General features: G+C 38.8%; 1 protein-coding gene across 1 annotated transcript; it reads left to right on the top strand.

Annotated features, from left to right (window-relative positions):
- The first annotated feature begins 186 nt into the window (after nt 1–186).
- On the top strand, nt 187–15,506 carry LOC134679171 (autophagy-related protein 13 homolog). The gene is made up of 8 exons (XM_063538048.1): nt 187–607; nt 2,774–2,927; nt 3,141–3,335; nt 3,623–3,803; nt 4,089–4,236; nt 4,272–4,382; nt 5,764–5,907; nt 7,046–15,506. The coding sequence occupies exons 1-8, from the start codon at nt 425–427 to the stop codon at nt 7,259–7,261; spliced, it is 1,332 nt and encodes a 443-aa protein (XP_063394118.1). The 5' UTR covers nt 187–424; the 3' UTR covers nt 7,262–15,506.

Below are 15,506 nucleotides of genomic sequence, written 5' to 3' on the forward strand. Positions count from 1 at the left end.
GCAGTTAAAAGCTACAATTGTATACAATATTAATAATCCAGAATAAACTTATGTTAGCCAGTTATTCTATTTCTCAATCAGCCAATCACATTGTTATAAATAAGCTATCCAATACATTTCCACCAATGGCAAGACGTTACAGTCTTGAACTTTTTTGACATGACATATTTGTAACCTCTCGTAAAGTCATTGAATCCTCGTGATTTTTTGCCTACGATTTTATTGTTTTGTAATATCTAAGTGATGTTTAAGTATGTTTTTAATGTAGCAAAATAAAGAATTTATTTCCATGGACATTTATAATACAAATACACTAGCTAAAACATGTGGTTAAAATGTGTTAAATGTTTTATCTTATTGGATGTTGTAACTGCGTAAATGGCTCGAATAATGTTGTTATTGTAACCATATCGCTTGCGATAGCATGGCAGCGGCGAATGCCGAGTCCGAGCGGGCTCGTTTATATAAATTTGCCAAAATATTAACTCTGAAAGTGGCTCAAATCGTCGTGCAAAGTAGAGATGGCAAAAAGATCACTCACGAGTGTTCTAACACGAAACCTCTGGACAACAGCGCCTTATCAACATCCCCTAGTAACTTACAATGGGTAATATATATTCAACTATGTAACAGTAGATTGACACCCTACTATTCAACTGTTCATGTTAATTAGACATTCCCTATAAGAATAAAGAAGATTCTGCCTAGACTCACCACAAATTGTGTAGTTATCAAACAAAAGGTATATACTTTGTTGACTGTCTACAACTAGCATAAAGATGCAATTGGAAATTGCCGTTTTATAGCAATGTGCTTCCTTTTGACTGAAAACTTCTCAATTAGGTTTACACAAAGCAATGCTGCAACAAACAATAGACAGAGGAGGTTATGCTGAAGCTAACACTAAGTGAAGTTCAATCACTGAACTCTATAATACTTAGCAATTTAAAATGTTATTATTATTTATGTAGTTTTTGATCATTATTATAGTTTTTAGGATAATATCACAGAGAAGACTACTTTACAGAAAAGAAACTTCCTACAAAACCGAAGTTTTCAAGTGCTTCAGGGGCGAATCATGCTGTCCCTTTCTATTGTATGGTACTATCCCTTTCGGCTATTTTTTAGGGTTGTCAAAACTTAAGTCATTATTTGAACGTCAAGTTGTGTCAACCCTAATAATTGCTCGGAGCGAAGTAATGCTTAGCTAAGAATGCCCGAAAGGATCAGTTTCGCCCCCCCTGATCTACTTAACTTACAAGCGAATTGTGGATGTCGTAATTGATTGTCCATTGAAATGCTTCTATTTGACTTTTCCTTTACATAAATAATAATAATATAGCCTTTATTTCCATGACTACAATGTTTTACATAAAAAAATAAAGTTTAAAACAAACAGTTTTAATTAAGACATGGCCCCTTTTTGGGTATAGGGCTCCTCCAACTGTCTCCAATCATCCCGGTATTTTGCCGTCTCCATCCAGTCTGTCCCCGCTATGCTTTTGATGTCATTAACCCATTTGAGGTCTTTTGGTTTTCCGGATCTCCTTTTGCCTACATATTATTATGTAATATTTATTAGTTGGGTAGCCACTGGTGCAGGAGCAGAGGCAGACACAAAAAAAGATGGCAGGATATCCTGGACACATATGTGATTGGCGGATCATGCAGCAATCCGTGACGAGTGGCGGAACAAGGAGAGGCCATTGCCCAGCAGTGGGACACAAAACAGACTATATAAATAAAAATACCAGTAACTTTCTGTTGATGGAAAACATTGTGGGGAAACTGAACCAAACACAATAATTTTCTTTTATTTTTGGATGAAATGGATATTTTACTTTATTTAAAACTAATGTCTGCACCAATTCTTAGTATGAGGTTGCAGCATGGACCTTAAGCTCGCTCAGTGAGCAATGATATCACTACACCATAATAAATTAAGTCCTTGCCGCGTCTGTCTGTCTGTAAGTTCACGATTATCTCAAACTACAGAATGGATTTTCATGCAGTTTTCACATATCAATAGTTTAGGAGTATACTACCCGTGAGAAGCCGGAGCGGGTCGCTAGTTAGACCTTATCTATGAGTATAAATTATAGATAGTTTCACACACACAATATATACTTTCATATTAGTTTATTACCTACAAATAAATCTATTTTGGTAGAATCAAATTTTGTTTTCTGCTGGATATTATTTTTAAGACTACTTGCTCCGCATTGTGTTTTTTTATTATTCTTAATGTTTTTATTTCTAAATTTAAGGATTAAGTTTTAAGTTTAAGGAACCACTAAAAATCAGCGTCGTTGCACTATGTGGTCCGACACATTAGTCCAGTCATTATATCCAAAAAACCGACCCTACCCGTGAATAATCAGTTCTTGGATTTTTTTTTCGTAGGTCCCTCGGGAGGGTCGCTGGGAGTGTAAATTCAAAAAGTAGACTGAATCAGGCTCCTGTGTATATTCGAAAAACGGTTTTTCTTGAATAACTCGGCCATTTTACAGTAAAACCGTGAGGACAAAAATTGTACGAAAATTTGATTCTCTACAAGTTTGGTCCTCACAATTTTTCTTCTAGGAATGATATTTTGGAAATCAAATTTGAAAAAAAAGCGACAAATTCAAAATATTTTCATCATCTCGTTTATTTTCAACTTTACGGCATAAATGAAGAGGACTAAACTAGTAGAGAATCAAATTCTTTTTTCAAGCAGTCACCCTATAACCAATTTGGAGTAAAAATATCATTGGGTGGTTTTTTTTCTCAGTTTAACCTGTCCATACCCGACGAGCCCGAAGTGAACTACGACACGAAACGAATACTCAACGGGGAAGTGGTCACCGCTCTCACCAATATATTGTGTATTGAGATATCGCTCAAAACGATAGACGGCGATGAGATGGTGCTAGAGCTGTGGACAGGTGAGATTTTGTTCTCTAACACGATTCGGTTGAAATTAGAGCAAAACTAAATCTTCGGTTTGAGCATTGAGTTATTATTAGTATAGAAGAGCAGCCATACGAAACAATGAAATTATCGCCATCACTACTACGTACCACGCGACCAAAGTCGTCATAAGCGCCGTGAAATTCATTACCTTCCAGTCCTTTGATGTTTCAACTTTCTTTTCTCAGTGAAACTGGCCCCCTGCATCGAAGCCCCGCTGACATCCGTCTCCACGATCTACTACAGGATGAGCGTGATGCTGAAGTCCACGCTGAGCATCTCCAGGATAACCCCCGCGTACAAGATGTCCCGGGCGCAGAACAAGGAGACCTACAAGATATACCACAAGATCTACGGTGGACAGCCTAACCTGGATCTGTTAGGTTAGATTTGCTGCTGTTTGCTATTATACGTCAGGCACGCCAAATATAACGTCAGGCTGTAACTAAAATGGTGCTCCCTCACTGTCCGTTATATCCTCCCGAGTCCCTGAGGCCTTTATAAGGGATTTAATCCTAATACAATTATGAAATAAAAAGTTTGCACAATTGTGCAAGGTTTTCGGCAGAGGGGTAAGCTCTTAAAGGCGACTCCAGTTATTAAATGTTCTATGGCTATAACACATGTAAAATTATGTAAGAAACACGGGTAAATAACGTATTTATTCCAGGGGGCAACCACAAAGAGATCAAAGTGAGCGAGCTCCACACGCCGATAGGCACCATCCTCATCGAGGTCCGGTACCGCACCAAGATGACCATCCTGCCCGAAGACCGGCTCAAGCCGGCCGACATCCTCAACAGCAACGGGGGCATTATGGTGAAGAGCGACCACTTCCCCACTGAACCCAAGTGAGTAGGACAACACATGTGGACGGTGTGGAACCACACATAGGGACCACCCTCATCAAAGAGCGACCACTTCCCCATTGAACCCAAGTGAGTAGGACAACAAGTGTCAAGCCAGATATCACCAAATATCACATGGGAGATGCCCCCATCTCCCTCGAGCCTCCCCAGTCTCAACCGTAATTCTCTTTTCATCAGAGGGGAGGGAGGAAGTGGTACCTCACGCAATTAATGGACGCCCCATGACACCGCCATTTTGAATTTCATTCACTTAAACGCTCGTTTCAGACGCGACAACGAGAAGAAAGGCATAGACCTGAACAAGCCCCTGACGGCGGGCGCGTTCGTGGACGCGGACAAGATGAGAGAACTCCACGCTATGCTGCACCAGCAGCTGCCGCCCGAGCCTGTCGGCTGGCTGCTGGAACCCGACACGGTCAGTACTGCCCCATACGTCACAACACCAACAAGCCCCTGACGGCGGACGCGTTCGTGGACGCGGACAAGATGAGAGAACTCCACGCCATGCTGCACCAGCAGCTGCCGCCCGAGCCCGTCGGCTGGCTGCTGGAGCCCGACACGGTCAGTACTGCCCCATACGTTACAACACCAACAAGCCACTGACGGCGGGCGCGGTCGTGGACGCGGACAAGATGAGAGAACTCCACGCCATGCTGCACCAGCAGCTGCCGCCCGAGCGCGTCGGCTGGCTGCTGGAGCCCGACACGGTCAGTACTGCCCCATACGTTACAACACCAACAAGCCCAGGGTACAGGGTACAGTCAGCAGCAGAAGTTGCTAAGCAGGCGAGGTGTTCTAAATAAACTTGACACGCTCTTATTCTCTAAGTCGCGTCAAGATCATTGTGAACACCTGGCCCGCTTAGCAACTTCTGCTGCTGACTGTACACCGTACACCGATTTATACCGTGCAATACAACTTCGAACAAAAACATTAACGGGTAAAAACAGGTGACGACGCGACAGATTGAAGCAGGCGCCCGGGCGGACCGTCGCAAATATGTTCCAGATTTTGAATTTCGAACGACAATTATAAATTGTTCGAAGTTAGACTACTAAGCGTCACTTGCACCATTCTACTAACCCCGGGTTAACCGTTTAAAACTGGAATTACCATGGTTACCGGTGCAATTTGACACTAAGTTAACGGTTTAACCGCTTAACCTCGGGTTAGTGTGATGGTGCAAGTGGCCCTAATACAGTAAAATTATACATTTTGCGTTTGCGTCAAATCCGGTAGTTCTGATTTTTTGCAGACTTGTTTATGATGTTGGTCCAATTAATAATCCAAGTTTGTGACCTCGAGCGCCGAACGCAACTTTGTCAAAAATCGAATAAACCGCAATGTTTTTTAGATTTGGGCGATTATAACCCTAAAGTACTAGTTTTTGATAGTAACTTCCTAGGGCGTTTTTAAAGTAGACTAAATTTGCTACAATAAGACACTAGAATTGTCTCTGTACATCTAATATTTTCCGAGATAAAGCCTTTCAAAATTTTATAATCAGAACTATCGGATTTGACGCAAAAGAGCCAGGTTACAAAATTCGACAAAGTTACTGGATTATACTGGGTCTAAAAGGACACCTTCCTTTTACTGCGCCCTAGCAGCGGGCGCGTAGATCCGACATGTTTTGCCTTGTATGGACTCTCCGCTGCATTCCAGCACCATGTGAGAGGCCGTCTCTTCTGACTCCATGCACCGTCTAACCTAACTTTCCATCGACTTGAACAGAATAAAGTGAGATAGTGTCATTGTAAATGTCATACTTTAAAAGTAATTTTGTTGCCGCATCGCCACACTTTGTCAAAAATGACACTTTATAAACAAAGCAAATTGAATCCTATTCTGTAAAACTATTACTAACTCAAATTTCACACCCGATACGTGTATTTATAAAAAGGGTGTGTTTAAAAAGATTTTGTTTTAATTTTGGTTGCAGAAATTAAAACTATTGGCAGACGCACAGAAGTTGAAGGAGAGGAAAAAGGAGGCCCAAGAGAGGGACAGCGAGGCTCAGTGCAGCACTAGCAAGGCGATAGAAGTGCCGCGGGCCCGCGACGGCGAGCGGTACAACAGTCTCATGGTAAGCATCTCTTGGCCGTGTCGTGTATAAGACGGCGGCCGATCGTTAAATCAGGCAGAGCATGAAGCTCCTTGACAAAATTATGAAACGTGAAAATCATTGTCTTGTTCCGTTCCGTTAGTAGACGGAGGCTCCTATTTCTGGACAGTTTAGCTTTCAAGGATCTGAAGCAGCCTAAATAACCTATCCTACCTAAATATCTATTGGTTTAATGTGACTACCGTCAAAACATTACACAGGAACTTCACGGTCGGCCTGATTTTATGATCGGCCGCCGACATATATAAAACTATTAGCAGAAAAAGAAAGAAATTAAAACCCACGAGAACTGGCATGCGAGTTTCATTACATTGCGGGTTTTGATCGGTCGGTTGAATTGGACGTAACCAACAGTCCGCAATGTAACTAAAATCGCTTGCGAGTTCGCGCGCCGTCTAAATCAGCCCGTTGTGGTAGTCCGAGGTACCGCAAGCGCATTGAAATCTAAAGTACGACTTTAAGACGAAACAGGAGCTGAGTTTTAAATATTTTAGGTAAATATACCCGTCTCGGTAACGGAAGCGGCTCCTAAAACTAGTGCGATAAGGACAAGGCAAAAAATCCTGCGTAAAAATCTCAAAAATCGAGGTTTCGTACTCTACTGTTTCCTCCTCCAAAACTTAACCAATCATAACCAAATTTGGAAATCTAAATGAAATTATCTGTGTCGGACCGATTTGCTATTTTGGCTAATTGATATCAGTTTTGAATACTACGCCTCTCATTGCGGCATAGTCAATGAGGCCATTTTGGACTCGCGCAAGAAGGGTTCCGTACCATAAAGCAAAAAAAAACGGAAAAAAATGCAAAAAGAAAACGGTCACCCATCCAAGTACTGACCACGCCCGACGTTGCTTAACTTTGGTCAAAAATCACGTTTGCTATATGGGAGCCCCACTTAAATCTTACCACTTAAATACATCATCTGTGAAAATTTCAACTGTCACGGTTCGTGAGATACAGCCTGGTGACAGACAGACGGACAGACGGACGGACGGACGGACAGCGAAGTCTTAGTAATAGGGTCCCGTTTTACCCTTTGGGTACGGAACCCTAAAAACGAACTATAGCATCATTAATAATGTTCACTTGTTACCAGGACTTCCCATTCGCCGACGGCAGCCCGATAACGGAGCTGGCGAACTTCTACCAGGAGTGCGTGCACCTCCGCTCGTGCAGCGACGAGCTGGGCATCGCGGCGGAGCCCGCGGACCCCGCCGACCTCGGCCTCCAGCTCCGCATGTTCGAGGAGGCCGTGCCCGAGTTCGACAACATGGTCGCCTCCATGTTCAGCGACGACGGCGGGGAATACTGAACCTTATTCATTAAACTTTACGGCCTGATTTAGCTATCCCTTTAATCCGTAGCGGGAATGTAACTTGCCATCATACTTAAAATAAAAACGCACCTTTGCTATAAGAATTACGGTTCGTAATCGAATGACTAGAAAATGTCGAATGGCTTAAGGGTTAAATAGGTCAGATGACTAATTTTTATTTATGGTATCAATCGATCAAGTTTGTCTTTAGGATCAAAAGTCTATATGAGACCCATTGCATTAAAGCAATACAAAATTCAGAAATGATAATTAAAGTCCGACAGTAGTACTTCACTCGCGAACGCTGTCACTGAGAGTCCATCTTGAAGTATGGACGAAATAATAAAAATGCGTTTTTGTCAGTGAAATATTGCGTTTATGTATATAGTTGCTAACAATCTTTTTTTGGATAAAATGTAAGGAATCGCATTACTTATTTCCTTTTTGGACTTAAAAAAAACCTTAATTTTGAAAGTTTGATATAATGTGTATATTATATATTATTTTAATATTTACGTAATTGCGATAAATTGCTCATTTGCTATCTATTTTACTAAATTTTGTTATAAAATTCAACATCTGTCATCATCCCTATAAGGTTTCCCTTTCTTACTAATACATAAGTCAATATGACGGATAAAGACAAACGATTCATAGCTAATTCAGGCCAGTAACTCGTTTATGAAAAAAGCCATAAGTCTGTTAGAAATTCTTGTTAGCGTGATACAGGTTTTTTGTTGCGTTCGGTAACCAAGTGCATCAACTTTTATTTGTTATTCTGTCCCAGCAAGGCGATAATAGCATAGTTTGACCCTTTGACGGGCAAAATAGTCAGCTGACGCTCGAGGCTCCAGTCCAATATCGACCATCGTACATTCTAACAAGGTTCACGATGACGCGCCGCTCACGATACGCGTTCCGTTCAAAGGGAGAAAAAAATGTAGGTAGGTAGAGTGACCCAGGCAACCGTAGCCATGGTAACTAGTGACTAGAAAAAGTTGATTCACCCAACTAAACAAAAACTGTATAATAATTTAAATCAGAGAACAATGAGAAACTCAGACCACAGAACAGTCATACAGGGTGTTTGGTACATCGTTTGCCAAATTAAAATGGCAGATAGGTTGATTCAGTTGTTATCTTCTCAGGCCTAGGAATTTTTAATTTGGCGCACATTTTTTTTCACTTCTATGCCACTTTTTCGTAAATTTCAAATTTTTACTTGCGTACTAGTAAAAAAAACCATGGCCAATTTTGTTTTTCTAGGCATGAGAAGGTAGCAAATGAGTCAACCTATCTGCCGTTTTAATTTGGCAAACGATGTACCAAACACCCTGTATAAACGTAGGATAGCTTGAATAAACAGATGTTTAACCCATTGAACGTGGTTGATATTGAGCTGTAGCCGCGTGCGTTTGTTGAAGTCTATGCCGGTCAATGGATTAAAATGGTAAAGAAGTGGCGGGAAGAAGTTAATAACTCGAGATATTCTACTGAAGGAATTTGAACTTTAAATAAAATTACATAAGGTTCAAATTTCTTAAATTTTATCCCGCCAGATATCAACTTCTTCCCGCCGTGTACGGATATGTTCGCCGTGCAATGAAGCGAATAATATTTTATTAAATATGAAAAACAAGCGGTATTTACTAGCCAATCTGTTACTCTTATAAAATCTGATATCTCAGTAATAAATTGTTAATAAAATACTAGCTTTATTTGAAGTGGGTATGTTATTTAGTGAGTTTAGATTGTCAGCCCTTCATATTAATATGAGAAAAGCTCGAAATATCAGTGGTGAATCGTCCGTAATGCTCTAGTTTCCTATTAGGGTAGTGGTGCCGTCATATAGCGGCCATCTCCATACAAATACTACGACATCCATATTTAGCAGTATTATTTAGTATGGAGTCGGCCGCTATATGACGGCACCGCTATCCTAGGAAAACCGATCTTAACTCGATCCTCCTCTCCCGCCAGCATTTCACAAAACAAATCAAGGCAAAGGGTACTGCCTGCCTTCTGTCGAAGCGATTCGTTGCATTATAAACGGTATCGTCTTGCGTCGTACCATTCGTTTTTCGTCAAGTGCTTAAATTAGTCCTATTCTGCATTCGTCACCCATTCTACATTCGTCGCAATCGTCGGTGGCTTTCATTGTAGAATGAGTGACGAAAGCAGAATAGGACTAATTTAAGAATTTGACGAAAAACGAATGGGACGTGCTCACGAGGAACCCGGAATTGAATCGTTTTCGTTATAGGTTTTAGAAACCTACGAAGTTTCGGTTTTGATAAATGATATAGAACTCATTTTCTGGGATAAGTTTGACTCCCGCCACTGATAGGTATAGTCATTAATGTAATTCACTAGTTATTACACCACCGATATTGTTTGTACTTAGCTCAAAGTTGTGTTTAAATCCCAGATTGTATGAATGGTATCGTCTTGAGTCGTCCCATTCGTTTTCCGTCAAGTTCTTAAATTAGTCCTATTCTGCTTTCGTCACTCGTTCTATATTCGTCACAATCGTCGGTGGCTTTCAATGTAGAATGAGTGACGAAAGCAGAATAGGACTAATTTAAGAACTTGACGAAAAACTAATGGGACGACCCAAGACGATACCGTATGAATCAATCTACCCTCGTCCTGCCCCTGCTGCCCACCATACTAAGTTTAAGCCATTGAAATGTAAGCCAAATTATTTGAAAAATAAAGTTCATTTTTCTTTGTTTCACATATTAAGTAAAAGCAGTTTCAGTGTAAACATCATCCTTCATTTCATTCATAACTTGCTTAAAAATGGAATATGTCCTTTATAAATCACATTGGGCAGGACGAGGTTATATTCGTCTTGGTTTTATGCTGTAGAGTTATTTTTCGCACTCTTAGAAGACACAAAGTCAAACATATTAAATATGCTCATTGATACTTTATTAAAAGATTGTAAATGATATGAAAAATGCATAAATAATATTAATAAATTATTAATTATGTTACATTTATAAAGGCCTATAAACTATTATAGACCTCATATTCTAAGGTCTGATTTTGTGTCTCCCAAATTGATACTCGTATCTCATCGATTTGAGAGTTACGAAATTATATTTTTTTTTATTTTGGCTTTTCGTATTTTTGGTGTTTTGTGTTCTTCCTTCTACTTAATTTGGACAGAATTTTTATATTCGATTAACGTTTATGACTTTTTTAACCTCTAGCCGCCCATACGTTAAACCTTGCCAAGCAAAATGAAATTTTATACTGTCAACACAAAGTTCAAATTAGAATGGAACCGGAGACCTTTTTATAGGTCTCTGGGCGGCTAGAGGTTAAATTTAATTGGCAATATTAGAATGCATACTGTACATTGATATATTTATATATTAAAAAAATAAAAGCGTTACTGCTTATAATATAATATACCGCAGACAAGTTTTTCTACATTTTTTTTTCACAATAACAAAAACGAAATTTTGATTTGTTAACAAAAAAACAAAAATAAACTTTTAGTTTTCAGCCGTATCTGCGCCTGGTTGTGTATCGTGTACAAACGTGCTTTCTATATGGCCTTAAATTGTATAAGTGCTGTTGAATGTGCTTACGTGAAACCTATTATATGTAGACAGCGAAATAGTCATAATAGTTGTGTGTGTAAACTCTATATGGGCTGATTTTTATTTTGCTATAGATTTTTCTTGTCATATGTATTTGGTGAATTGATAATTCCCTATTCTGTAGAATAGCGTAATTTCACCGTATCTATGTCCTAAATAAACTTCCTATGAGCAAAGAGAATAGATACAGTCACAGTAAATTTACTGCCATATATCGACACACCATAAAAACTCAAAATGTAAATGTATACAGTTATAAAAAAAAAAGAATATACCTATATGGCTAAATGATTTTATTATTTTTATATAATTTCGACCCAATGATTTTCACTGACTAAAATTGTTAAATATGAAACGGTTTCGCCAACGCCATCTAGCCGAGCATAGGCCAAAGGTGTGTGCGTCATCTATCCGAGAACGACTTATTCTTGATTTCGGAGGCATATTTTTTTCTTAGACTTTATTCATCTTATACGGAGTTACATATGTCTTTGCTATGAGTTACGAAAACTTATCGTATATCCCGTCCAAAATGAGGAGCCCTTCAAACTTCAAACCAGCCAAATCGTATCCAAATCTAAGGAAATAAATTCGAAAATAACATTAAAAAAATCGGCCCATACACACACAAGCGCTTCGCTTTAGTTGCACTCTGTTGCACTAATAGTATAATGCATATTTCTTGTTTTTCTATACTTAAGGAAAGAGGTGCCACAATTTGGTAATATAGGGCGAAGTAAATTGATAAAAAAAATGCTCGTGTACCCGTCTAGCCGTACAGAGGTCTATAAAAAAGTATCCCGCTATATTCTTATTTGAATCTTAATTTTGACAAATATAACATAAATAACATTGCATTTGGCATGTTTTGATGTCTGAGCGGCTGAAGGGTATGAGAAGTTAAGTTCGCCGTAAAATCGCATATCCTTATAAAAAAACGTTATTTATCTATATAAATTAGAGTATTGTAAACATGTACAGATAATTTTGGCCACTGCACGGGCGTAGTTATCTCTGCTGCTAGCTGTATATGAAATATTTATTTCGAACTATGATGACAGTACGGGTTCTTGGCTTCAAATATGGAAAGAAAGGCGTAAATTTTGAATTATCCTCCTAAGGCTCACAGTTCTATCAGCTATAGTAGATACTTTCCGTACACGGCGGGAAGAAGTTGATAACTCGAGATATATTGCTGAAGGAATTTGAACTTAAAATAAAATTAAGTACATAAGGTTCAAATTTCTTCAATTTTCTCCCGCCAGATATCAACTTCTACCCGCCGTGTACGGTTATTATTTAATAAGTTCTATGAAATATAAATAATTTTGAAATGGACTATACAGGGTGTTTGGTACATCGTTTGCCAAATTAAAACGGCAGATAGGTTGAGTCATTTGCTATCTTCTCAAGCCTAGAAAATTTTAATTTGGCGCCAGTTTGTTTTTTCCAGTTCTATGCCGGTTTTTCGTAAATTTCAAATTTTTACTCGCGCGGTAGTAAAAAAAACATGGCCAATTTTTTTTCTAGGCATGAGAAGATAGCAAATGACTACGATTTTAATTTGGCAAACGATGTACCAAATACCCTGTATTTACATTTGTTTTGATTCGATAGACTTTAAAACAAAATATAACCAACCCTATTTCGTATACTGTATGATAAACTTCATCGGAGCGGCCAAGGTGCACAAAAATATCTCAACACGCACTCGTTTGAGTGCGAGTTTGAGAACCTTGGCCGTTCCAATATATCGGCGACTGAACACGAATTGTATGTAAGCTGAAATTGTACATAGTTTGACTTGACAATGGGTCATTAGAAGCGGTGAATAATGTAAATGTGTGTGTGTTTGCGTCGGTCCGCCAACGCGTAATGCCGTTGAAGGTCCTCGTTATGGTGTGAAACATGTCGAGCAATCTTCCACTTAAAATTACGTGACTGGCCCGTTTTAATAGTCTGTGTCTCACGGAAGTTTTGTTGTAAAAAATCTCAAATATAATTTTCACTATATCAACTATAGGTATAGTGTGTAGCTTTCAAATAGAGCTCGACGGCTATTCCTATTGTCTGCTATTGTTAAGTAAAATCGCTCGTGCCACGTGCCACAACCACCTGTGGCCTATTTTATAAAGCTACAAGTTACAATTTACAAGCGGAAGTCTCGTTCTAAAACATAGAGTTAGAAAGAGACTTCCGCTTGTAAATTGTAACTTGTAGCTTTATAAAATGGGCCACTGGAGGCCGATTTTTGAAATTCGACCATTCGATTTCGTGTATTTCGTTAAATAATATCTCCAATACTAGGCACTTAAATTCTACTAATAGAATTAAAATCGAGTGGTTAATGGCACTAGATTCTAAATTTCGATTGCTCGTATTTCAAAAATTAGCATTTCTCCGTTTTCCACCGACATTCGAGTGACGAAATCGTGCGATCGAAATTCAAAAATCGGCCCCCTGCATAAAAAATACGTACGGCCGATCAGTTGTTCGGAACTGTCAAATTTTTGTTCTAACTGACAGGTCGATATCGTCCGGCGGCCTGTTAGTCAGTGGTCGGCTTAAAATGTGTCATCAAGATGCGTAACAAAGGCGCGTTATCGGAGAGCGCACCTACACTGGTTTTTTGAGCGTTGGACTAGCCCGCGCTCAGGTGCCAAATAGAAAAATTAAGACCTTTTTTTGCAGGTAAGTAGCACGCGCGGTTTTACTTAACAATAGACAATAAGATTAGCCGCCGAGCTCTATTTGAAAGCTACACACTATATCTATGTCGACATTCCATTATTACATTTTTCACCACTTCTAGAAACTGTACACCATTCTATGATACATGTTTACAGATATGTAATGCCCTGTGACAAAAAGAGCCCTCCTAATTTCCGACAGTTTTCAAAAACATATCATTAATGCATGATGCATGATTGATAAAAAATCTGTTTGTTTTTGTATTTCTGTATTTTCAGTACTGAAACGACAAACTATGTTCTAAAAAATAGGACATTGAAATAGTATTTTTCTTTGTTGATTTATTTTTGTCTTAAATAAAGGACGTCGGGCCTTACGAGGCTATTAAATATTCAATGATTCCGGACTAGTCTTATTATAATTATGTACTATATTCAGCATGCAAGTCAATCGAAGATCAGAAAAACCGTTCTTTTTCGAAGTCGGATAACAGGCACTTAGGTCCTGTTATTATTAATAACTTATTAACTACTAAAGTAAGGCCGCTAAGCACGAAAAATTTCGTACATTGACTCGCCTGTCCTATCTCTATCGCACGCGCTTATGCGCCGTAGATACCGGCGGTCAATGCCACTATGCGAGCGAGAGAGCAATATAATGTAATGCGATAGAGATAGCTACAGGCGGTTCAAACGAAATTATACGTGGTTAACGTGCAACACACAGAACTGGCTATCGATGGACCTTAAGTCGTTGTAATAAGGTTCACGAAATGTCAGTTATAGTTGAGTCAAACACTCGCTGCACGCGAATACGTAGTGTGCTCTCTGTCACACCTACCTATGGCGGGCGACGTCCTGTCTCTTTCTTACTTGCTTAGCGTGCTGCGGGTTTTTTTTTAACTCAACTATAACAGTGCGCACGAGGTACTGTCACATCCTCTAGCATTATAAAATTAATAAAGTTCCATTCTATCAAATAGTTATTTGATAGAATGGAAATGAAAGCAAGAATTTTGTATGGAAGTTTTTATATGTGGGGTATAGATATTTAATCATGTTTTGGGTGAAAATCTTTAATGGGTTTTGGCACTTTCATTCTTGAGAGTCGCCACTTACTAATAGTAGCTATGTATTAACTGCTTTCTTGGTTACTGTTTTAAATCATTTTAATTTCGTGTATTTTAATTTAATAAAGCATATATAAAAATGCACATTTGGGCGTTATCAGAAAGTTTTTCGAAAATACATATTAAACGTTAGTTTTAAACTAACTTAAATTATCTCTAAATAAAAGTAAAAGCTAAAAAAATCTACATTAATTTTATTCATAGTTTTTTTTTTTCTTAAAACTCCTGGATGCCGTCCGTCAATATTGACAACTTTGCACCAAAGTTTCCAAATAATATCTCATTGCTCACTTTTACATAACGTCATCCGTACTTGGTCATTGTAAAAGAGCCATTGCCTTGGATATCGTCCTTTTAGCTTATTACTGTAGAATCTCACTGTATTTCCGGACCGAAGCTTTTGCACATGTTCGAAACCGTCAAGAAAAGAGTGTAGGTACTTTCTTAAATGCCGGCAACGCACTTGCTCTTCTGGAATTGCAGATGTCCATGGGCGACGGTAATTGCTTACACTCGGGCTATCCGTCTGCTCGTTTGTCTCCTTTTAAAAAATACTTTTTCAGACTTGTTCAAAAGGCAAAGTTGTCAGTTTTGATGGTTCACAACAACATGAGCATGACGTGTTCAGACGTGTTTTGCTTTGTAAGGGTTAATTTGGCCATAATGTTGTTCACACGTCGCTGCCTAGACTAACATTTGTTGTAAATCAATAAAATATCACTACGATAGATTAGAACCGATTTGTAGAAATACAAAATGTCAATCATTTATTTATTTACATAAGATAAATGAATATGATTTTTATCGA

This window comes from Cydia fagiglandana, chromosome Z (genome assembly GCF_963556715.1).
Source record: "Cydia fagiglandana chromosome Z, ilCydFagi1.1, whole genome shotgun sequence".
Taxonomy (NCBI): domain Eukaryota; kingdom Metazoa; phylum Arthropoda; class Insecta; order Lepidoptera; family Tortricidae; genus Cydia; species Cydia fagiglandana.